Source organism: Cherax quadricarinatus, unplaced genomic scaffold (assembly GCF_038502225.1).
Source record: "Cherax quadricarinatus isolate ZL_2023a unplaced genomic scaffold, ASM3850222v1 Contig1483, whole genome shotgun sequence".
Lineage (NCBI taxonomy): Eukaryota > Metazoa > Arthropoda > Malacostraca > Decapoda > Parastacidae > Cherax > Cherax quadricarinatus.
In genome coordinates this window covers 14711-40047 of record NW_027196509.1, presented here as the reverse complement: position 1 = coordinate 40047, position 25337 = coordinate 14711, and the positions used below count along the sequence as shown (strand labels likewise).

The following is a 25337-nucleotide window of genomic DNA, read 5'->3' as shown; positions in this document are numbered from 1 at the left end:
CTACAGGAATAAAGTATTTCATAATACAGCAGAATATTTATGCATTCTCTACTTACTCCACTGTGCAGCATGTGTCTTGTTCTTGTTTATATTCCACAAGAATATGGCTTTCACTTTTTCAGCTGTACCAGGAGTGTTTGCCAATCTCTGCGAAATTTCATGGAACACAGCACTACTAGATAACTGCAGAGAGATGGGAGTGGAAGTCATCCGAGAATCTTTGTCAACAATATCCACATAACCACCTGTATGAAAAGAAAGTCAAAAACAAAAAACTTATTTTTAAAAATATTAAAAGCACACATGTTACAAATGTGTTTTTCTTTTTTTAACATGCTAGCCATCTCCTGAGGCAGGGTGACCCAAAACAGAAACACTTTTACCATCATTCACATGTCTGGGCATGTCTGCAAAGATATTGATTATAAGACAGTTCGGATGTCACTCCAAACATCCAACACCCCAAACCCTTCCTTTAAAGTGCAGGCATTTTACTTCCCACCTCCAGGACTCAAGTCTAGCTAACCAGTTTCCCTGAATCCCTTCACAAAATATTACCCTGCTCACACACCAACAGCTCATCAGGTCCCAAAAACCATTCACTCCTATCTAACACACTCACGCATGCTTGCTGAAAGTCCAAGCCCCTCGCCCACAAAAGCTCCTTTATCCCCTCCCTCCAACCTTTCGGGGACAACCCATACTCCGCCTTCCTTCCCCTACAGATTTATATGCTCTCTAAATCATTCTATTTTGTTCCATTCTCTATAAATGATCAAATCATCTCGACAGCCCTCTAACGAATACTTATACTTTTAGTAACTCAACACTGCCTCCTAATTTCCACACTACGAATTCTCTGCGTAATATTTACACCACACAATGCCCTTCGACACATCACTGCCTCCAGCAGCCTCCTCGCTGCAGCATTTACAACCCGTGCTTCACACTGATATAAGAGTATTGGTACCACTATACTCTCGTACATTCCCTTCTTTGCCTCCATGGATAATGTTGTCTCCACAGATACCTTGCTGCACTACTTGCCTTTTTTTCTTCATCAATTCTATGGTTTACCTCATCCTTCATAAACTCATTCACTGACAAGTCAACTCCCAAATATCTGAAAACATTCACTTCTTCCATATTCCCTCCCTCCAATGTAATATCCAATTTTTCTTTATCTAAATTGTTTGATACCCTCATCACTTTACTCTTATCTATATTCACTTTCAACTTTCTACCTTTACACACCCTGTAACAATATACGTGTATTAACAATATATGTACTAGGAAAATATAAAGAAAAATGAAAACATGCATAATTCAGTAGAAAAGCCAAGTTAGTGGATAAGAAAATAAGAATTGCAGGAATTGTCAGACTTTCAATAACACAGAAACACTTCTAGCATACCTGTGAGACAAGCTTGTTTTGTTTCCTTAACAGTGCAAGTAAAGAAAATTCGTGAGCCTTCTTTCCACATGTCCACCACAAGCGTCTGACCTGGGATCACTGATCTGGCAAAACGGGTCTACAAAGAAAAATATTACATTTTTAATATGTTCGTCTAAACAAACAAGCACAAAACTTATAGAAAATTAAAAATTTAATAAGAAACTTTCTTATTACATAATCAAACACCTACTTCCAAGATTAGGAATAAAAATAAATTGGTTACTACAGTAAAATTTGTACTAAAAGAGATAAGAAGGTTGTGGAGATGTCCTCTGAACCTTCTTGCCTACTCCTAGCCCATCCCTTGAGTATGACCTATTAAACTAGATAGACTAAACATTTAAAATTGAGGACAATCTAAATTTATTTAAATTCAGTAACATACTGGTGAAGCTGTTTAAGATACCCACAAGGCAATCAACATCTTGAGTACACACTATTATGAAGAAATCCTTTAGCTTTTAAAGAGGGTATAGAACATATCTCCATCAGGTCAGCTGCTGTCAGTGCCAAGACTTATTTCCCCTAGTTCATTATCTGATTAAGATAATAAAAAATTAAGAAGCACATCTTCTGACAAGAACCTGAAGATGTGCTGTTTCTCTGGGTCAACAACTAATTGAGACCAATGCTAGAAGAAACTGTGTTGTTTCCTTAAGATGAGATTTGTTCGGATTTTTAACCCAGAGGGTTAGCCACCGAGAACAACCCAAGAAAATAAGTGCATCACTGAGGACTGTATCCTATTTCCATTGTGGTCCTTCAATCTTGTTTCCCAGGAAGTGACCCATACTAGTCAACTAACACCTAGGCACCTACTTACTGCTAGGTGAACAGGGATAGCAGGTTTAAGGAAATATGCCCATTGTTTCCACCCATGCTGTGGATTGAGCCATGGACACTCAGTGTGTGAGGTGAGAGCATTGCCAACTAATGCTGTGTTGTTACCTTAGGTCAACATATGATTAAGACCTGTGTCAGAAGACACTGTATTGTTTACTTGGGTTAACATCTGACTAAAACCAGTGTCAGAAGATTCTGTATTGTTTCCTGATAAATAAGCTATCACCACATAAATTACAATCATGAGACATGAATTAAGTGTAAATAATTCTTCTAACAGTGACATACCTCCCATTAACCATCATCAGCATTAGTTCATTCACTTTCACTTCTCTCTCACCCTGTAGCACTTCTTCATAATCTTTTCCTTATTCCTTCATTTCTTTATAAAAACATTGCCATCCAGAAGTCAACCAATTAGACTTTTAGCTTCCAATACATATTAGAGTCTAGTAAACCACTGTAACTGTTCATTTCGGCCATCTCCCACCTAGGCAGGGTGACCCGAAAAGAAAATCCCCAAAAAGAAAATACTTTCATCATCATTCAACACTTTCACCTCACTCATACATAATCACTCTTTTTGCAGAGGTGCCCAGATACAAAAGTTTAGAAGCATATATAAAGATACACCTACCATCCGACTTACGACCACTCGACTTACGACCGTGTTTTTTATGCCAAATTTCTGGGAAATAAACAACTATTTGTGTTGTACACAGTGTTTATCCTAAACCTTACAGTATAAAATACAGTACTAACAGCATAAAAAGTAAAGTAAAACATGAAATACCAAAATAAAACAATAAAATAAAGTCATTACAAAAATGTTTTGTTGATATTCAGTAGTAAAGTTCGACTTACGACCATTTCGACTTACGACCGGTTTCTCGGAACCGAACTCGGTCGTAAGCCCTTCTTTAAAGTGCAGACATTGTACTTCCCATTTCCAGTACTCAAGTCTGGCTATATAAAAATAATCAGGTTCCCTGAATCCCTTCACCAAATATTACCCTGCTCACACTCCAACAGCTTGTCAGGTCCCATACTTTCCATCTCCCACTGAGGCAGGGTGACCCAAAAAAGAAACACTCACCATCATTCAAATCTTTAACCCTCAACACTTTCACCATCATTGACACAATAACTGTCTTTGCAGAGGCACTCAGATACAACAGTTCAGGTGTCACTCCAAACCACAAATATCCCAAAACCCTCCTTTAAACTGCAGGCATTGTACAGTGGACCCCCGCCTTACGATATTAATCCGTTCCTGAGAGCTCATCGTATGCCGAAATTATCGTTAGCCAAATTAATTTTCCCCATAAGAAAAAACGGAAATCAAATTAATCAGTTTCTGACAACCCAAAGTATGAAAAAAAAAAAATTATCACATGAAATATTAGTTTTAATACACACAAACTGAAGAAGACATGCACAATTACTACTCAACTAAGAATAGAATACATGACACTTACCTTTATTGAAGATTTGGTGATGATTGATGGGATGGGAGGAGGGGAGAGTGTGGAAGTTATTGTTTAGAAGAGGAATCCCCTTCCATTAGGACTTGAGGTAGCAAGTCCTTTTCCGGGGTTACTTCCCTTCTTCTTTTAATGCCACTAGGACCAGCTTGAGAGTCACTGGACCTCTGTCACACAACAAATCTGTCCATACAGCTCTGTACCTCCCGTTCCTTTAACCCTTTGAGGGTCGACAGGCCCTCTCCGAGATTTGTTCTCAGGGTCGGCCAAATTTAAAAAAAAAAAATATTTTTTCTTATGAAAAGATAGAGAATCTTTTCCCGGTCATAATGACACCAAAAGTATGAAATTTGATGGAAAACTTGCAGAATTATGCTCTCGCGAAGTTAGCGGTCTCGACGATGTTTACGCATCGGCGATTTTGCCCACTTTGAGCCCTATTTTCGGCCAATTCCAGTGTACTAGTCAACAAAAATCATAACTATCTCTCTAGAACTCCATTTTTTTCTATTGAATGAGTACAAGAAACCACCCATTTACCAATTTCAACTATCCAATACAGTGGTCAGAATTTAGCAATTTTGCCAATTTCACACAAATTTCAAAAGATGCCAATTTCCAAATAGGGTCCAGAATAAACAAGAAAGACATTCCTGGCACTAAAATAACATTTCCTCTGTTTGTTAGTCACATCCCCAGGCCCCTCTTATATTTCTTTGGCTTTCCACTTTCAATTTTTATTCTTACAAAAAATAGAAGATTTACTGTTATGCAGACTGCTGCATTAGTGTAGAAATGGTATAAATAATATCAGCGCACTTGTGAAAGAATATTAGACTCACCAGTTGACGTGTATTGGACGCTTGGCATGATTTGTTTACTTTTGAACTTTGGTAAAAATCGAACATTTCTGCTACTTTGCGCTCAATTTCAAGGTACTTTTCATTGTAAAACCAGTCAAAATCATCTCAATTTCTGTAATATGTCTTCCATTCTATAAAATGAGACCAAGAAAACTAGAATACAACAATGAATATCATACGAAAATACAGTGCAAAGTCGCTGTTTTATTCCAAAAACACGGTCAAAGTTTTTCTTTTCTCATTATGCACTGTGCGCTGCAGGATTTTTTTTATACTGCACACACTGACCACATAGACCCATTCTTTCATATGTATGCCTACCAGCTTTCTCCCACTAGATTTGAGGGCGCTAGAATTTAGGCGTACTAGTACGTCAAAAACCCTGGGTCGTAAGCCGTACTAGTACGGCCAAAACCCTCAAAGGGTTAAGACTTTCCTAAAATGGGCCATAATATTGTCATTGTACAGGTTGCCAACACGGCTTGCAGTAGCTGTGTCTAGTTCAACCCACTTTGCACACATTTCCTTAATCTCTTTTTTCAATTCCATACTAATTCTCGCCCTTTTTACCACAGGGATGACACTAGAAGCTTTCTTGAGGTCCATGGGGACATATTTTGCAGTTACAAGCACTAAAAACACTGGAATAATGTGAAATGTACCGAATGAATGCGTAGATGCAACCGCACTGGCTGGCTTGTAAACACTGGCGCTGAGGCCACACGTGGGACGTGTCCCGGACAAATCACATAAGGCAAGTTTTTTATCGTGAGGTGAAGCAAAACTTTTGCGTTCAAATGCTTCATATGGCGGATGTAACTTACCGTGATGTGTTCGTCAGGCAGGGGTCCACTGTACTTCCCACCTCCAGGACTCAAATCCTTTACTTTTAAACACTGACTTTTTCCAACAAACTGGCAATACCCCACTGAGGTAGGGTGACCTAAAAAGACAAATCAAAGCCTCTCTTTTTAAATTTAATAATTTTTACAGGAGAAAGGGTTACTAGCCCCTTGCTACCGGTATTTTAGTTGCCTCTTATGAGATGCGTGGCTTATGGAAGAATTCTTTTCCACTTCCCCACATAGATCATCTGTCATACTTATATTTATTTTCATACCCATGACAATATATTTTACCTGCCTCATTCATCCCAAACAGTATAGTGTATTCATTCAGTAATTATTTTGACACCTTGTTATGATTTTGTCTCCAAATAATAGATTACAGCTTGTGAAGGTATACTGCATTCAACTGTTAAATCAGTTTTTCTTAAAACACTAAACATCTTCCACCAAGGCAGGCGACCCAAAAAAGATACACTTTCACCAGCATTCACATTATCACTGTCTTGCCAGAGGTGCACGTAGTGTGAGTGATAGTAAAAGCACTATCCATTACTGTCTTGCTAGAGACATGTATAGTGTGAATGATGGTGAAAGTGTTTCTTTTTCGGGTCACCCTGCCTTGGTGAGAGACGGCCAGTGTGCTAAAAAAAAAAAATTAGTTTTTATAAGTTGAATGCAGTATACATTTTATATAAACAATTTAAAGTAAGTAATAATCTGCATTTATAATGGGCTATTATTTCACCATCTTTAAAAAAGATAAAAGTCATATTAAATTATCCCCACTCAAATCCATACATCTCAATTAATACTGTTGCAAAACATTAACAAATAAAATCAAACATACCTTCATGGCCTTAAATAACTTTGCATCATTTTTACAAAAGTTCTTCAGAATTATTCGAGCAGCAATACCAAAGAAACAAAGTCCATGAAGGATAGGCTGACTAAAACCACCCATAGCAGCAAAGGCAGGATCAATGTGAAGTGGATTACGGTCCCCATTGAGCCGGTACAGAGCAGCCTGAAATATTAAATAATCACTAATTTATGCTGTGTGTTTTATATTTATTGACAACTGACTATACAGCATAATAGAAAAACACGCCAGGTAAGGGGCTTGCAAATGAGAAATGTAGATCACATTTTGAAAAACACGTATAATAATTTCATATTTATGAATAAAGAACTTTCCTCATACACTAAAGAGACTCATAGCGATATCACACATTGTATTTTCAATATAAATTGAGCATTTGTGCCATAAAATTCTAAAAATATGGCAGTTCAGCCATGCACTCCAGTAAGAGATGGTATCATGCAGATTAGGGACCTCACCCTCCAATATCTTCTAGGTGTCTATTATCAGATATCTCTCTCTCTCTTTGTCCCAGAGAGTACCTTCCAAGTACTTTGAGGCATTCTCAGTAGTTTAAATGCTTTATTGACTAGATGTGGACACTAAATGATCTCTACATTTTCTTGCTCTGATATTTCTCCTGCCTTGAACAGAGCTGTGAGAACAGCAATATTCCAGACCTAAGAGCACAAGTAACTTAAACAATAACATCACTGCTGCTATTTCTCTTGTGCTGAAGGTTCTCGTTGTCCACCCTGTCATTATTCTGGCCTTTACTGCATTTACGTTAGTATTCTCAAAATGACAATCAACTAACATTATTATTCCTAACATTATTATTCTTTTTACATAAGCTACTTATGGTCTATGAGACGGCCTGTTTGTGTTCTGCATTCTGTGTTTATTCTGAATTTTTTATTTCCTATATCTAAGAAAAAAAAAAAGTCACTGCTGAATATCATGTGTTTTCTCATTTCTTCAAACATGATACCATAAAATAATTACCATACCTGATCAATGTCTGTCTTGAACTCTTCTGTGGCATCTGGGCTTCTCTTGGGAGCATCATACAGAGGTACAGCCTTTGTGCTCTTCCTTGGACCTCCAAAATTTCCTTCCCCAACTATAAACAATGACCACTGTGCCCAAGACACTGGATCACCTTTTTCATCTTTCGTCAATGCTGTAAGAGAGAACTGGCAAGTCAGATTTTATACTTTAGTACAATACCACCCCTCCAGCATGTAAAACAAGCACAACTGCTTTAATAAACCAAATTATAAAAAATTATTGACTTTTTTGTTAACACATCGGCCATTTCCCACCAAAGCAGGGTGACCCGAAAAAGAAGAACCACTTTCATCATCATTCACTCCATCACTGTCTTGCCAGAGGCATGCCTACAGTACAGTACAGTTAAAAAAAACTGCAACATATCAACACCCCTCCTTCAGAGTCCTAAATCTTAAGTATTTGAATAATATAAGAAAATAAACAGATTAAAAGCCAAAAACAAAAAGTAGTAAAAAAATTTCATTTTTCCTTGTTACTTTCACACAAAATCTGCATGTAAATTGCATGGAGCTTCTAAACAGGTTAAGTTGAACATGTGATATGTCAAAGAGATACTTGTTCCTTGTGTTGTGTCTGTGTGCTCTGTTGCAACTTTCCAATGTTAAAGTGTACTGTAAATATACAGTAGGGCCCTGCTTTACGGCGTTCCGCTAATACGGTTATTTCAAATTATGACCAAAACTCTCTATATAGCTCCCTCCACCTGACTTTCTAATACGGTCACTGTGCCCCACCCGGTTTGTTTACATTCTATGTGAGATCCATAAGCACTAAGTCTCTCCATTATGTCTGGAAACTCCAAAATTTCAAGTGTTTTTAAAAGTTATTTCATATTTTATATATACTCTGATAATTATACTTATGTATACCTGTACCTAAATAAACTTACACACTGTGCTGGTGTGCAGGTACACATTAAAATCAGTAAGAGTGTCTTATGTCTCGAGACACCATATTAGTAATGATGATAATAATAATAATCACCAAGTCTCATTAAATGTCGTATATTACGTTAATACACATTTTTTCATTAATCCATTTATAATGGGTAACTGTAGAAAATTATTCCTTTCGTATGTATGTAAGTTTATTTAGGTATACACAAATACAGTTATACAGATTATCATACATAGCAGAAAATGTTTAAAGTACCTAGGATAACCCAAAAAAAAGTCTGTGTGGCTTATTTCCATTGCCTTCACTCAGAGCTTCATTTCTTCTAAAAATGGTGTTACATGAGAATGGAAGTGTTCCTCTTTATTTATTCCTCCATATCAATGTAGAGACAGCTTGTACACAATGTAGAGACAACCTGTACACAACTTGTACACAACGTAGAGACAACTTTTACACAAACCAGACGGGTACACTGTTTACAAAACTTACATTTGCCTGGTTTGGTAACATAACTCTGCACCTGTCCTCCCTCATGCACTCATTCTCTCTCTCATTTATTCATTTTATCTTGTTTACTCACCTTTAACCCTACATTAAGACTACAAATATTTTAACCCTTTGACTGTCGCGGCCGTATATATACGTTTGTGAGGTACCGTGTTTGACGTATATATACTCATAAATTCTAGCGGCTTCAAATCAGGCAGGAGAAAGCTAGTAGGCCCACATGTGAGAGAATGGGTCTGTGTGGTCAGTGTGCACCACATAAAAAAAATCCTGGAGCACGCAGTGCATAATGAGAAAAAAAAAACTCCGACCGTTTTTTTTAATTAAAATGCCGACTTTGTGGTCTATTTTCGTATAGTATTTGTGGTTGTATTCTCGTTTTCATGGTCTCATTTGATAGAATGGAAACTATATTATAGAAATGGAGGTGATTTTGATTAATTTTACTATAAAAAGAACCTGGAAATGGAGCACAAAGTACAGGAAATGTTTGATTTTTGCCGATGTTCAAAAGTAAACAAATGATGTCATTGTCCAATAAATGTCCAAATAGCCATTCTAATACGCAGTCATGAATGGGTTGATGTAATTTTTACAATTATTACAGTATTGCAGTAGTCTGCATAACAGTAAATCTTCTATTTTTTGTTTGAATAAAATTTCAAAATAAAAAGCAAGAGTAATATCACAGGGACCTGGAGACATGACTGATGAACAAAGAAAATCTTATTTTAGAGCCAGGAATGTCTGCATTGTTCATTCTGGACCTTATTTTGAAATTGTCGTATTTTTTAATTTTCGTGAAATTGGCCAAATTGCAAATTTCTGACCATGTTATTGGGTAGTTGAAATCGGTAAATGGGCAGTTTCTTGTGCTCAATCGATAGAAAAAATAGAGTTCTGAAGAAATAGTTATGAGTTTGGTTGACTGGAATAACGGAATTAGCCGAAAATAGGGCTCAAAGTGGGCGAAATTGCCGATTTTTAAATATCGCCGAAGTCGCTAACTTCGCGAGAGCGTAATTCCGTCAGTTTTCCATCAAATTTCGTTTTTTTGGTGTCTTTACAATCGGGAAAAGATTCTCTATCATTTCATAAGAAAAAATAATTTTTTTTTTTTTCGAATATTTTGCGACACCAGGAGCAACTTCAGGATTGGGCCCTTCGACAGTTAAAGGGTTAAGGTAAGTAATGAGTGAACTGTATATGCATTTTATCACTTTGGGATGCTTAAATGTCATAGAATATTATGTGTGGGTGGGGTTGCCTGGTATGGTAGCCTGGCTCACTACCATACATACTACTCATCTCACCCTAGATTAAGACTACAAATATTTTAAGGTAAGTAATGAGTGTACTATATGTGTATTTTACTTTTTTATTGTTTTTAATGCCTAGTTCTATTGCTAACTTAATCTATGTTAGTGTAGACTTGTTATCTAGTATTTCTATGCATTTACAAGTGGAAAAAAAGGGTGTTCCATTTTATGGCAATTTCCGCTTTATAGCGGTAACCTGGAACCTAACCTGCTGTATAAGTGAGGCCCTACTGTAGTGTGAATATTCTGAACATTGAGCAGACTGCAACTGTTGAATAGAAGGGGGCAAGTGTTGCCTAGAAACCTGATTGACTGATCATTCAAAAAGCATATTTTTGTTGAGTAACAACAGGTTTATGATAATCTGCTGTTATAGATTCCCATGTGCAAATGCCACAAGTGAGGTAAGGGTAGATTAAAAAGCAGTAAATGGTAAGTAATGATAATTAAGGCACAATGCAGCATATTTAAAAAAAAAAAATACTCACTGTCTTAGCCTAAATATTTTCTTAAGAGATGACTGGGATGTGCGAGCTGAAAGTTTATCTTGCTGTCAATCTGTATACCTAGGAATTTACACTACTTGTCTTTCAGTGCATGTATTATTAATCAGAATGTTTAAATTAATATTTTTATCTTTGTCCCAAACACTATGTGGAAGGTCTTGTCAGTACTGAGTGTTTGTTCATAGTCAGCCAGGTAGATATCTTTTCAAGCTCAGGTGTGTGTGTGTTTTTGTCATCATCCAGGTAAATATCTTTTCAAGATCAGCATTGATGTATTTTTGAAGACAACTGGCTCAGTATTTGAGATGACAAGTTATGTCATCTGCGACTAGATTTGGTTTAAGTTCCTGCAAGGCACTGGGAAGGTAACTGATGTAAATGAGGAATGGTGGAAGGCTGAGGACACTGCCCCGTGGAACCCCTATGTTGATTGGAAGAGCATGTGCAACACTGTCTTTCACAGCCACATGTTTCCACCTACTGCTGGGGTCTACTGTAGGTATGAATTCATGGACTGATTTAAATACAGCATTATTTTTTTCTCAAAAATGTTTAATAATAGCCTGTTAGAAATTGGCCTATAATTAAAGATTTCTGTTTGACCACCACTTTTGAAGATTAGGATAACTCTTGAAGGGATAAATACATTAGGGAATGTTTTGAAGCTATATCAAGCCAACAAAAAAAATACTATTACCATATCAAAACTTACTATTAGAGATGAGGACAGCTCCAGAGCCCTTGTCTAAAACATCCACCACCTTCAGTTCTGTGTATAAAGTGGCACTTGTTGGCAGGGGTTTGATGTTTTCTATGTACATTTCTCCATGAAGAAGCTGAAATGAAAAATTCTTGGTACTCTTCAACAGAAACTTAACTGCTGTATTTCAGTTTGTAAATGAGAATTAATCAGTACGAAGCCCAGGTTGAATTGTACAGCATCAGGGAAAATTTATATGTTGTTTAGCACTGAAAATTCAAGTCATTTGAGGCCAGAGTCATTTTTGAACTTATGATCCATCCTGCCTAACCCATGCAAATATGAAAAGAGAAAATTTCAAGGAATATTTCCTACAATAAGGCATTACATTACAAACCAAAGAATACCATATCAATGACAGAGTACCAAAACAGACCTGTCACTTTTCTTTGAAGCAGCCAAGTCCACATTTTCAAAGCTCGACTGAACAGGTATTTCCTTCTTATAATGTTTCATGTTTTAACCCTTTCAGGGTCGGCAGGCCCTCTCTTGAACTTGTTCTCAGGGTTGGAAATTTTTCGAAAAAAAAAAATTATTTTTTCTTATGAAATTATAGAGAATCTTTTCCCAATCATAATGACACCAAAAGTATGAAATTTGATGGAAAACTTATGGAATTATGCTCTTGTGAAGTTAGCGGTCTCGACGATGTTTATGCATCAGCAATTTCGCCCACTTTGAGCCCTATTTTCAGCCAATTCCAATGTACCAGTCGACAAAAATCATAGCTATTTTCCTAGAACTCCATTTTTTCTATTGAATGAGTACAAGAAACCACCCATTTATTGATTTCAACTATCCAATAAAGTGGTCAGAGATTGGCAATTTTGCCAGTTTCACACAAATTTCAAAAGCCGCCAATTTCCAAATAGGGTCCAGAATAAACAAGACAGACATTCCTGGCACTAAAATAACATTTTTTCTGTTCATTAGTCACGTCCCCAGGCCTCTCTTACATTTCTTTTGCTTTCCACTTTGAATTTTTATTCTCACAAAAAAAATAGAAGATTTACTGTTATGCAGACTACTGCATTAGTGTAGAAATGGTATAAATAATATCTGCGCACTTGTGAAAGAATATCAGACTCACCAGTTGATGTGTATTGGACACTTGGCATGATTTGTTTACTTTTGAACTTTGGCAAAAATCGAACATTTCTGCTACTTTGAGCTCAATTTCAAGGTACTTTTCATTGTGAAACCAATCAAAATCATCTCAATTTCTGTAATATGTCTTCCATTCTATAAAATGAGACCAGGAAAACTAGAATATAACCATAAATAGCATACGAAAATACACTGCAAAATCGCTGTTTTAAAGCAAAAAACACGGTCGGAGTTTTTTTTTCTCATTATGCACCGTGTGCTGCAGGATTTTTTTTATACTGTGCACAATGACCACATAGACCCATTCTTTCATATGTAGGCCTACCAGCTTTCTCTGGCTAGATTTGAAGGCACTAGAATTTATGCGTACTAATACGGCACTAACCCTGGCGTGCAAGCCGTACTAGTACGGCACCAACCCTGAAAGGGTTAAACAATGATCTTTCAGAATACTATATTTATTTGTATACAGAAAGCTAAATTCAATCTGATAATGTACACCTTCTCAAATTAAAACCTGAAAAATATTCTAAATACTGTATAATGAAACAAAAGACTACATCTACTCTACTGTCTGACCACTAATATATGCAAGCATGTCAGTTGCCACCAATGAGATTCATTGTACTTCAATGGACATTATTATAGGAGCATAATCCCAAATCACCAGGCATGTCCTCTATCTCCATATACATACTTATGCATGCATTACTAGTAAGGATCCCATTACCAGATGTGCATAAATTCTAATGCAAGATATTAATATGCCAGTATCAAGCCTCATGCATACACTTGTGGAAATAACATACATAAAATTGTTTCACAGTAATTTAGCTCAGAGACTTTCATCACTATCATCATAGTGTATCCGTAATAATACTTCAACATTTATTTTAACGTGTCAGCCATCCCCCACCAAGGCAGGTGAAACATTTTCACTATCATTCAACACTTTCACCATCATTCACACAATCATTGTCTTTGAAGGGGCACTCAGATACAACAGTTTAGGTGTCACTCCAAACAGTAAATATCCCAAACCCTCCTTTAAAGTGCAGGCATTGTATTTCCCACCTCCAGGATTCAAGTCTGGCTAACTGGTTTCCCTGAATCCCTTCACAAAATATTACCCTACTCACACTCCAACAGAATGTCAAGTCCCAAAAACCATTCATCTCCAATCACTCCTATCTAACACACTCACACATGCCTGCTGTATGTCCAAATCCATTGCACACAAAACCTCTTTTACACCTTCCCTCCATCCTTCCCTAGGATGTCCATTGCTCCTGACATTTGAGTTGACTTTCACAACATGCATGGCTTATGGAGAAAAGATTCTTATTTCACTTCCCCATGGATATGAGAGGGAAATAATGAGAACAAGAACTATTAAGAAAAAATCAAAGAAAACTTAGATGAGTGCATATACATAAACATGTACATGCATGTGTAGTGTGACCTAATGTAAGTAAAAGTATCAAGGTATACCCGTTATCATGTGTGTTTACAAGACAGAAAAAAGTCATCAGCTCTCCTACCCTCATGTAAAACAAATACAGGTTTCCGTCTTTCACTCATCTGGACCCTGGGTGGTTGCTGTCTACCAACCTACTACAACAGGACGGTAGTACCTCACTGGGTGGTTGCTGTCTACCAACCTACTACAACAGGATGGTAGTACCTCACTGGGTGGTTGCTGTCTACCAACCTACTACAACAGGATGGTAGTACCTCACTGGGTGGTTGCTGTCTACCAACCTACTACAACAGGATGGTAGTACCTCACTGGGTGGTTGCTGTCTACCAACCTACTACAACAGGATGGTAGTACCTCACTGGGTGGTTGCTGTCTACCAACATGCTACAACAGGATGGTAGTACCTCACTGGGTGGTTGCTGTCTACCAACCTACTACAACAGGATGGTAGTACCTCACTGGGTGGTTGCTGTCTACCAACATGCTACACATTAGACTATATTTATTATTACTACTTTATTGGTATATAAAATGCACATCCTTTTCCATCTCTAGCATAAACACTCCATGGGAGACATTGTTGAGGTCTTCCCTGATATTTCCTTAATGTCATACTGATAAGCGTAGGTTTCACTTTAAAATTCCTGATAACAACTATATTTTCACTTTACATGCTTTGCACATCATCCCAATCTTAGCAGATGTTTCACTTTACAGTGATTTTCACTGTCGAGTGAAAGAGTGGCAGCCCAGAACCTAACCAACTGTATAAGAGGGGTCTACCTGTTTAAAGTACCAGAGTGATATTTAAACATTGTATTGATGATCAATTACCAAGAGAGAGAGTAATGAGGAAGCTTTTGTTACAGGTGCACAAGAACTGCTCAAAGAATGGGGATGGATTGATATCATCTCGCATTATTTTACCTCATAAAAGAAAGCCTTTTAAAGGAAATGATCAGCCTTTTTTAAATTAGTGGTCACCATTTTCTTAACGGGAGGCAGCAGGTTGGTAGACAGCAACCACCCAGGGAAGTACCATCCTGCCAAGTGAGTGTGAAACGGAAACCTGTAATTGTTTTACATGATGGTAGGATTGCTGGTATCTTATCTGTCTCATTAACATACAAGGCTTCAGGTACATCCTGCTACTTCTACTTACACTTAAGTCACACTACAAGTGCATGTACAAGCATATACATACCAACTCCTCTAGATTTTCTTCTATTTTCTTACTAGTTCTTGTTCTTGTTTATTTCCACTTATCTCCAAGAGGAAGTGAAACAGAATTCTTCCTATGTAAGCCATGCGTGTCGTCAGAAGTGACTAAAATGCCAGGAGCCAGAGGCTAGTAACCCCTTCTGTATTTTTTTTTTTTTTATTATCACACTGGCCGATTCCCACCAAGGCAGGGTGGCCCGAAAAAGAAAAACTTTCACCATCATTCACTCCATCACTGTCTTGCCAGAAGGGTGCTTTACACTACAGTTTTTAAACTGCAACATTAACACCCCTCCTTCAGAGTGCAGGCACTGTACTTCCCATCTCCAGGACTCAAGTCCGGCCTGCCGGTTTCCCTGAATCCCTTCATAAATGTTACTTTGCTCACACTCCAACAGCACGTCAAGTATTAAAAACCATTTGTCTCCATTCACTCCTATCAAACACGCTCACGCATGCCTGCTGGAAGTCCAAGCCCCTCGCACACAAAACCTCCTTTACCCCCTCCCTCCAACCCTTCCTAGGCCGACCCCTACCCCGCCTTCCTTCCACTACAGACTGATACACTCTTGAAGTTATTCTGTTTCGCTCCATTCTCTCTACATGTCCGAACCACCTCAACAACCCTTCCTCAGCCCTCTGGACAACAGTTTTGGTAATTCCGCACCTCCTCCTAACTTCCAAACTACGAATTCTCTGCATTATATTCACACCACACATTGCCCTCAGACATGACATCTCCACTGCCTCCAGCCTTCTCCTCGCTGCAACATTCATCACCCATGCTTCACACCCATATAAGAGCGTTGGTAAAACTATACTCTCATACATTCCCCTCTTTGCCTCCAAGGACAAAGTTCTCTGTCTCCACAGACTCCTAAGTGCACCACTCACTCTTTTTCCCTCATCAATTCTATGATTCACCTCATCTTTCATAGACCCATCCGCTGACACGTCCACTCCCAAATATCTGAATACGTTCACCTCCTCCATACTCTCTCCCTCCAATCTGATATTCAATCTTTCATCACCTAATCTTTTTGTTATCCTCATAACCTTACTCTTTCCTGTATTCACCTTTAATTTTCTTCTTTTGCACACCCTACCAAATTCATCCACCAATCTCTGCAGCTTCTCTTCAGAATCTCCCAAGAGCACAGTGTCATCAGCAAAGAGCAGCTGTGACAACTCCCACCCTGTGTGTGATTCTTTATCTTTTAACTCCACGCCTCTTGCCAAGACCCTCGCATTTACTTCTCTTACAACCCCATCTATAAATATATTAAACAACCACGGTGACATCACACATCCTTGTCTAAGGCCTACTTTTACTGGGAAAAAATTTCCCTCTTTTCTACATACTCTAACTTGAGCCTCACTATCCTCGTAAAAACTCTTCACTGCTTTCAGTAACCTACCTCCTACACCATACACTTGCAACATCTGCCACATTGCCCCCCTATCCACCCTGTCATACGCCTTTTCCAAATCCATAAATGCCACAAAGACCTCTTTAGCCTTATCTAAATACTGTTCACTTATATGTTTCACTGTAAACACCTGGTCCACACACCCCCTACCTTTCCTAAACCCTCCTTGTTCATCTGCTATCCTATTCTCCGTCTTACTCTTAATTCTTTCAATTATAACTCTACCATACACTTTACCAGGTACACTCAACAGACTTATCCTCCTATAATTTTTGCACTCTCTTTTATCCCCTTTGCCTTTATACAAAGGAACTATGCATGCTCTCTGCCAATCCCTAGGTACCTTACCCTCTTCCATACATTTATTAAATAATTGCACCAACCACTCCAAAACTATATCCCCACCTGCTTTTAACATTTCTATCTTTATCCCATCAATCCCGGCTGCCTTACCCCCTTTCATTTTACCTACTGCCTCACGAACTTCCCCCACACTCACAACTGGCTCTTCCTCACTCCTACAAGATGTTATTCCTCCTTGCCCTATACACGAAATCACAGCTTCCCTATCTTCATCAACATTTAACAATTCCTCAAAATATTCCCTCCATCTTCCCAATACCTCTAACTCTCCATTTAATAACTCTCCTCTCCTATTTTTAACTGACAAATCCATTTGTTCTCTAGGCTTCCTTAACTTGTTAATCTCACTCCAAAACTTTTTCTTATTTTCAACAAAATTTGTTGATAACAGCTCACCCACTCTCTCATTTGCTCTCTTTTTACATTGCTTCACCACTCTCTTAACCTCTCTCTTTTTCTCCATATACTCTTCCCTCCTTGCATCACTTCTACTTTGTAAAAACTTCTCATATGCTAACTTTTTCTCCCTTACTACTCTCTTTACATCATCATTCCACCAATCGCTCCTCTTCCCTCCTGCACCCACTTTCCTGTAACCACAAACTTCTGCTGAACACTCTAACACTACATTTTTAAACCTACCCCATTCCTCTTCGACCCCATTGCCTATGCTCTCATTAGCCCATCTATCCTCCAATAGCTGTTTATATCTTACCCTAACTGCCTCCTCTTTTAGTTTATAAACCTTCACCTCTCTCTTCCCTGATGCTTCTATTCTCCTTGTATCCCATCTACCTTTTACTCTCAGTGTAGCTACAACTAGAAAGTGATCTGATATATCTGTGGCCCCTCGATAAACATGTACATCCTGAAGTCTACTCAACAGTCTTTTATCTACTAATACATAATCCAACAAACTACTGTCATTTCGCCCTACATCATATCTTGTATACTTATTTATCCTCTTTTTCTTAAAATATGTATTACCTATAACTAAACCCCTTTCTATACAAAGTTCAATCAAAGGGCTCCCATTATCATTTACACCTGGCACCCCAAACTTACCTACCACACCCTCTCTAAAAGTTTCTCCTACTTTAGCATTCAAGTCCCCTACCACAATTACTCTCTCACTTGGTTCAAAGGCTCCTATACATTCACTTAACATCTCCCAAAATCTCTCTCTCTCCTCTGCATTCCTCTCTTCTCCAGGTGCATACACGCTTATTATGACCCACTTTTCGCATCCAACCTTTACTTTAATCCACATAATTCTTGAATTTACACATTCATATTCTCTTTTCTCCTTCCATAACTGATCATTTAACATTACTGCTACCCCTTCCTTTGCTCTAACTCTCTCAGATACTCCAGATTTAATCCCATTTATTTCCCCCCACTGAAACTCTCCTACCCCCTTCAGCTTTGTTTCGCTTAGGGCCAGGACATCCAACTTCTTTTCATTCATAACATCAGCAATCATCTGTTTCTTGTCATCCGCACTACATCCACGCACATTTAAGCAACCCAGTTTTATAAAGTTTTTCTTCTTCTCTTTTTTAGTAATTGTATACAGGAGAAGGGGTTACTAGCCCATTGCTCCCGGCATTTTAGTCGCCTCATACGACACGCATGGCTTACGGAGGAAAGATTCTTTTCCACTTCCCCATGGACAATAGAAGAAATAAAAAAGAACAAGAGCTATTTAGAAAAAGGAGAAAAACCTAGATGTATGTATATATATATATGCATGTGCGTGTCTGTGAAGTGTGACCAAAGTGTAAGTAGGAGTAGCAAGATATCCCTGTTATCTAGCGTGTTTATGAGACAGAAAAAGAAAACCAGCAATCCTACCATCATGCAAAACAGTTACAGGTTTCTGTTTCACAGTCATCTGGCAGGACGGTAGTACTTCCCTGGGTGGTTGCTGTCTACCAACCTACTACCTACCCTTCTGTATATATTACTAAATTTAAAAAGAGTAACTTTCGTTTTTCTTTTTGAGCTACAAATGGTTTGTTGAAAGATAATTTCTCTTAATGTCAGGTAATGATAATTGGAAACTTTATTAAATTTGCACAAAACATAGAAAATTAACAACACCCATTCTGAGGAATTAGTGCTACTTTTAAGGTCCATCCATAATTTTAACTTGAAGAGGAATTACATAAATGTTTAGAGAATTTAGAGCCAAGACATTGTAAGACAGGTTGAATCACTTCTTGTAAACAACAATGAGGAACATTTAGTTGAGTTTTCTTTAAATAGCAGAATAACAATATGTAATTTATGTTTTAAAAATAAAAACATACACATGTTTATGATGTAACATGAAGCATGTAGTGATAATTAGAGCAGTCTGCTTGAGAATGTATGAGTACAGTAGATAAATGCTTGATGCTTAGACTTAGTTGCACATGAATTGTTTAAAAATATTCACTCTGAGCCTTTATATACCCTCTGTGTCCATGTATTGTTTGTAATGGCTTGATAAAGCTCCTGGAGAGCGAAACGTTGCCACAATAAATGTCACATTAGTTGCACTTGTGTCCTTTTACTTTACAAAAATATTCAGTAGTAGAAAGTATAGGTAGAATGGCAAAATACATTTTTTTGTTTAATCACACTGGCCACTTCTCACCCAGGTGGGATGACCCCCCAAAAAAAGCAAATTCACCATTATTCAAACTGGCTGCTTTGCCAGAAGTGTGAAAACATCATATTTAAATGACTCTCCAAATGGCAACATGCTCACGCATCCTGCTTACCTTTGTAAAATCAACCGACCAGCCAGGAATCTGACTCCAGAGTTCTCCACCCATCATGGTGGCTTGTGATGGCACAATACCAAAGGTTGGTAATGGAGAAAAGTCCTCACTGTTCTCATACAAGAACTGAAGACCATTCTCATCCTCAGTAGACACACCAACTGCAAAATCAGTTGCACTTACTGTATAACAAATGCAACTACCTCTTGTGTAATAAAATGTCATAAATTAACATTTGTTTCCCTGTGGTCAGTTTCAAGTTTTTTCAATTCTCTTCATCCACCCAGAAGCTGCACTCTTCAGCCAGGATGTTGTTCCTTATACACTACACACTTAAACAGTCATCACAAGCTGTTTTCAGCAATTTAATAAACTCCACTTTTAATGGGTTGCAGTTTAAAAAATAAATAAAAAAACCTGTAGAGATATTCCAGTTATGAGCCTTATAAAAATTCATACAGCATAACGTTTATATTTTACCTCCAAGGCCATCTCCCACAGAGGCAAGGTGATGCAATGAAGGAACACATTCCCAACATTAATTCGCAGCATTTTTCAGATGTAAATTTGTTTTACAGATGTTTCTTGAGAAAGCAACTCATTTTAAGGTGAAAACTACCTATGCAGGTAAAAGCTTAAAAATCTATGTTTAATTTAATCTGTGATTCACTTCCTTTTTTGATACCTCTACAAAAAACTTTTAGTTTTGTGTAGAAATCAGTACATAATGAGAATGCACTTCTTTTTAACACACTTGCCATCTCCCACTGAGACAAGGTGATCCAAAAAAAGAAACACTTTTACCATTGTTCACACTATCACTGCCTTGCCAGAGGCATGTACTGTATATACAACAGTTTAGATGTCCCTCTAAACAGCAAATATCACAAACCCCTCCTTTGGAGTGTAAGCACTGTACTTCTCACCTCCAGGACTCAAGTCTAGCTAACCAGTTTTCCTGAATATTACCCTGCCCACATTCCAACAGCTCATCAAGTCCCAAGGCCCATTTATCTTCACTCACTTCTTTCTAACATGCTCACACATGCCTGCTGTAATTGATTCACATTCATTACATGCATTTTGTCATCTCATTGAAGGACAATGTGACATGAAAGGTTGCCAGCTTTCTTCACAACAACTATCCTGCAGTCATTCATGATTTATGAGGGATGCATTCCACAAAGGTCATGGATAAAAAAACTAGTATGGAATGTGAGGCCCTCTGTAATAAAAATTGGTCATCTAAAATACAAAACATACCTGGCAGTCAAAAATCAAAAAGCAAGTCACAGATCAGGAATCAATTTCAGAAAGAAATAGCACAATAAATAAACCAGTTTCAGAAGTATGAAGCACTAGCTTCATACTAGTGGCCTATTTTAGAACTGAACCACTATGTTACACTATGTTTGTATCAAATACAGTACTGCTCACAAAGTGAAATCTTTAAGCAATGAGGTCCACCAATTTAAACCTTATTTTATACATAGTTCACAAACTTTTTTTTTACTGAATTTAATTTAAACCTAAGAATTCAAATTTCTCTTCTTACCTCCAAGTGCGTATAAGATAACATCTTTTGCATTGTATGTGAAGCTTCTTGCCTTTAAATTTACTCCAACTGCAGAGAGCTGATAAAAAAAATTAAAATTTTAATATCTATGATGCTATCAATTATGTATACAGCAGTACTTGTAGCACAAGCAGTAGCAGAATTAGCAGGTGCATTTGCAAAAAATACAGTACTGTATTCTATATTACAGTACACTCCATATTTTTGTAAGCAAGTTCAAAGTGCAGTATGTATATATAAAGATAAAAATAATACACTTACATAAGAAATAATTTTTTAAGAATTTGTTTAGTGAACAAAGATCCATAAAAACTGTCATCCTGCCATCTCCCACTGAGGCAGGGTGACCCAAAAGAGAAGAAGCACTCACCAACTCTCACTCTATCACTGTCTTGCCAGATTGGCACCAATACTACAGTTCAAAACTGCAAATATCTCCAACCCTCCTTAAGAGTGCAGGCACTGTACTTCCCATTGCCAGGACTCAAGTCTGGCTAACTGGTTTGCCTAAATCCCTTCATAAATGTTAACTTGGTTGCACTCCAACAGGAAGTTAAGCCATGAAAATCAATTGTCTCCACTTGCTCCAATCAAACAAGCTCACACAAGCCTGTTGGATGTTCAAGCCCCTAGCACTCAAAACCTCCTTCACCCCTCCCTCCATCCCTTCCTGGGACAACTGCTACCTGCTCCTTCCTTCCATCCCAGATTATATACACTCTTAGTCATCAAATTCTGCCCTATCCACCATACATGCCCAAACCACTTCAACAATCCCTCTACAGCCCTCTGAACTATACTTTTGGTAATCATGCACCATCTTCTATCCTCCACACTAAAAATTCTCTGCACAACATTCACACCAACCTCCTCACTGCAACATTTAAAAAAGCCCTCGCCTTGTACCCATATAAAATTGTATAACTATACTCTAGTACATTCTCCACTTTACCTCTATACATAAACTTTTCTTCTCACAAATGTCTCAACATATCATGTACCTTTCCCCTCTGTCTATTCTGATGCACCTCATTTTTTGTGACCCATCTGCCAGTATGTGCACTCCTAAATATCCAAATACATTCACGTCCTTCATACTCCCTCCAATCTGATATCTAATCCTTCATTGCCTAGAATTTTGTTACTTTCATTATCTTGTGTTGCCTGAAATATGAGCTTGTGATGGTTCTGATAACTTCTTTTTGTTGTGTGATAATTGGTTATAGGTTGACAGCAGAGATTTTGTGTTCAAACTAGAACTTCAAACACAAATTCCATACGTGAAATATGGGTAAATGAGAGAGGAGTGTTAGTATTACAGACTGGGGGCATAATAGACAATTTTAGATAATATACCTACAGTTTCTCAATTTATTTGTAATTTGAACTAATTTGTTATCCAGCTCGTCATGCCAGTAAAAACCGCAACAACCAGGTTCATACAACACTAACTTGTATTCCATCAAATGTATGTGAATATTTAAACATTTTTAATCTTACTCCCCTAAACAGAAGAAACTTTTTATTTTTTATTAATACATCAGCCGTCTCCCACCAAGGCAGGGTGACCCGTAAAATAAGGAACACTTTCGTCAGCATTTGCTCCATCACTGTCTTGCCAGAGGCATATTTACACTACAGTTATAAAACTGCAACATCAACACCCCTCCTTCAGAGTGCAGGCACTGTACTTCCCACCTCCAGGACTCAAGTTTGAAAAGAGAAAGAACGTGATAAAGGTAACTTAAATATTAACTCACAGGTCCAGTAAGTGAGGCAGAGGAAGCAGCAGTGGGGTTAGATTTCACCTTAGAGTTTCCTCTATTTCCTTGGAGAGCCTGGTGGAAAATTGAAATGCAGTCCATTATTCAACTCTAGATATAGTGAAAGTGAAATGAAGATATTACTGAAGACAAAAATTACACTGAAGTCTTAGGTGAAGCTCTTATTAAGGTGATTACTACAGAGACAGATATGGCAGACAATGGCAGTGAATATGACCATGCTCATGCTACCAGGAAATATTTCCTGCCATCAATATGAAAAACTACGAACTAGAGAAATTAGCCATTATATTATATAACCATTATAAAAACCTGAACTTTTATTAAAGGTGAATAGTATAAGCTACTAGATTGATAATAAAATATATACAGTATTAACATTTTTAAAAACACCTTATTAAGACAAGCAGTATTAACCCTTTGACTGTCGCAACCCCAAATCCTGAGGTGTCTCCTGGTGTCGCAAAATTTAAAAAAAAAAAAAAATTATTTTTTCTTATGAAATGATAGAGAATCTTTTCCCGATTGTAAAGACACCAAAAAAACGAAATTTGATGGAAAACTGACGGAATTACGCTCTCGCGAAATTAGCGACTTCGGCGATATTTAAAAATCGGCAATTTCGCCCACTTTGAGCCCTATTTTCGGCTAATTCCGTTATTCCAGTCAACCAAACTCATAACTATTTCTTCAGAACTCTATTTTTTCTATCGATTGAGTACAAGAAACTGCCCATTTACCGATTTCAACTATCCAATAACATGGTCAGAAATTTGCAATTTGGCCAATTTCACGAAAATTAAAAAATACGACAATTTCAAAATAAGGTCCAGAATGAACAATGCAGACATTCCTGGCTCTAAAATAACATTTTCTTTGTTCATCAGTCATGTCTCCAGGTCCCTGTGATATTACTCTTGCTTTTTATTTTGAAATTTTATTCAAACAAAAAATAGAAGATTTACTGTTATGCAGACTACTGCAATACTGTAATAATTGTAAAAATTACATCAACCCATTCATGACTGCGTATTAGAATGGCTATTTGGACATTTATTGGACAATGACATCATTTGTTTACTTTTGAACATCGGCAAAAATCAAACATTTCCTGTACTTTGTGCTCCATTTCCAGGTTCTTTTTATAGTAAAATTAATCAAAATCACCTCCATTTCTATAATATAGTTTCCATTCTATCAAATGAGACCAAGAAAACGAGAATACAACCACAAATACTATACGAAAATAGACCACAAAGTCGGCATTTTAATTAAAAAAAACGGACGGAGTTTTTTTTTTCTCATTATGCACTGCGTGCTCCAGGATTTTTTTTATGTGGTGCACACTGACCACACAGACCCATTCTCTCACATGTGGGCCTACTAGCTTTCTCCTGCCTGATTTGAAGCCGCTAGAATTTATGAGTATATATACGTCAAACACGGTACCCCGCAAACGTATATATACGGCCGCGACAGTCAAAGGGTTAAATAACACAATTAAGAACATAAATGATAAGTTATATACACTTACCATCCGACTTACAATCTGCTCGACATATGACCACTCGACTTACGACCATGCTTTTTATGCAAAATTTCTGGGAAATAAACAACTGTTTGTGTTGTACACAGTGTTTATCCTAAACCTAACAGTATAAAATACAGTACTAACAGCATAAAAAGTAAAGTAAAAAATGAAATACCAAAATAAAACAAAAAAATAAAATCATTACAGAAGTGTGATGTTGATATTCAGCAGTAAGGATCGACTTACATCCATTTTGCCTTATGACCGGCTGGTCGGAACCAAGCTTGGTCATAAGTCGGATGGTACCTGTATATATATAAATTTTTATTATTATTATTTTTATTATCACACTGGCCGATTCCCACCAAGGCAGGGTGGCCCAAAAAAGAAAAACTTTCACCATCATTCACTCCATCACTGTCTTGCCAGAAGGGTGCTTTACACTACAGTTTTTAAACTGCAACATTAACACCCCTCCTTCAGAGTGCAGGCACTGTACTTCCCATCTCCAGGACTCAAGTCCGGCCTGCCGGTTTCCCTGAACCCCTTCATAAATGTTACTTTGCTCACACTCCAACAGCACGTCAAGTATTAAAAACCATTTGTCTCCATTCACTCCTATCAAACACGCTCACGCATGCCTGCTGGAAGTCCAAGCCCC

At 37.6% G+C, this 25337-nt stretch overlaps 1 protein-coding gene across 1 annotated transcript in view; it reads right to left on the bottom strand.

Moving 5' to 3' along the window:
• Window positions 1-25337, bottom strand: part of LOC138851667 (peroxisomal multifunctional enzyme type 2-like) — a gene marked incomplete at its 5' end in the record, with an annotated part of 34142 nt that overhangs the window by 3147 nt on the left and 5658 nt on the right. Inside the window, 8 exon segments of the mRNA XM_070081026.1 lie at window positions 57-245; window positions 1415-1532; window positions 6342-6518; window positions 7364-7536; window positions 11369-11492; window positions 19786-19946; window positions 21341-21419; window positions 23122-23199. Coding sequence (XP_069937127.1) covers window positions 57-245; window positions 1415-1532; window positions 6342-6518; window positions 7364-7536; window positions 11369-11492; window positions 19786-19946; window positions 21341-21419; window positions 23122-23199 — 1099 coding nt within the window.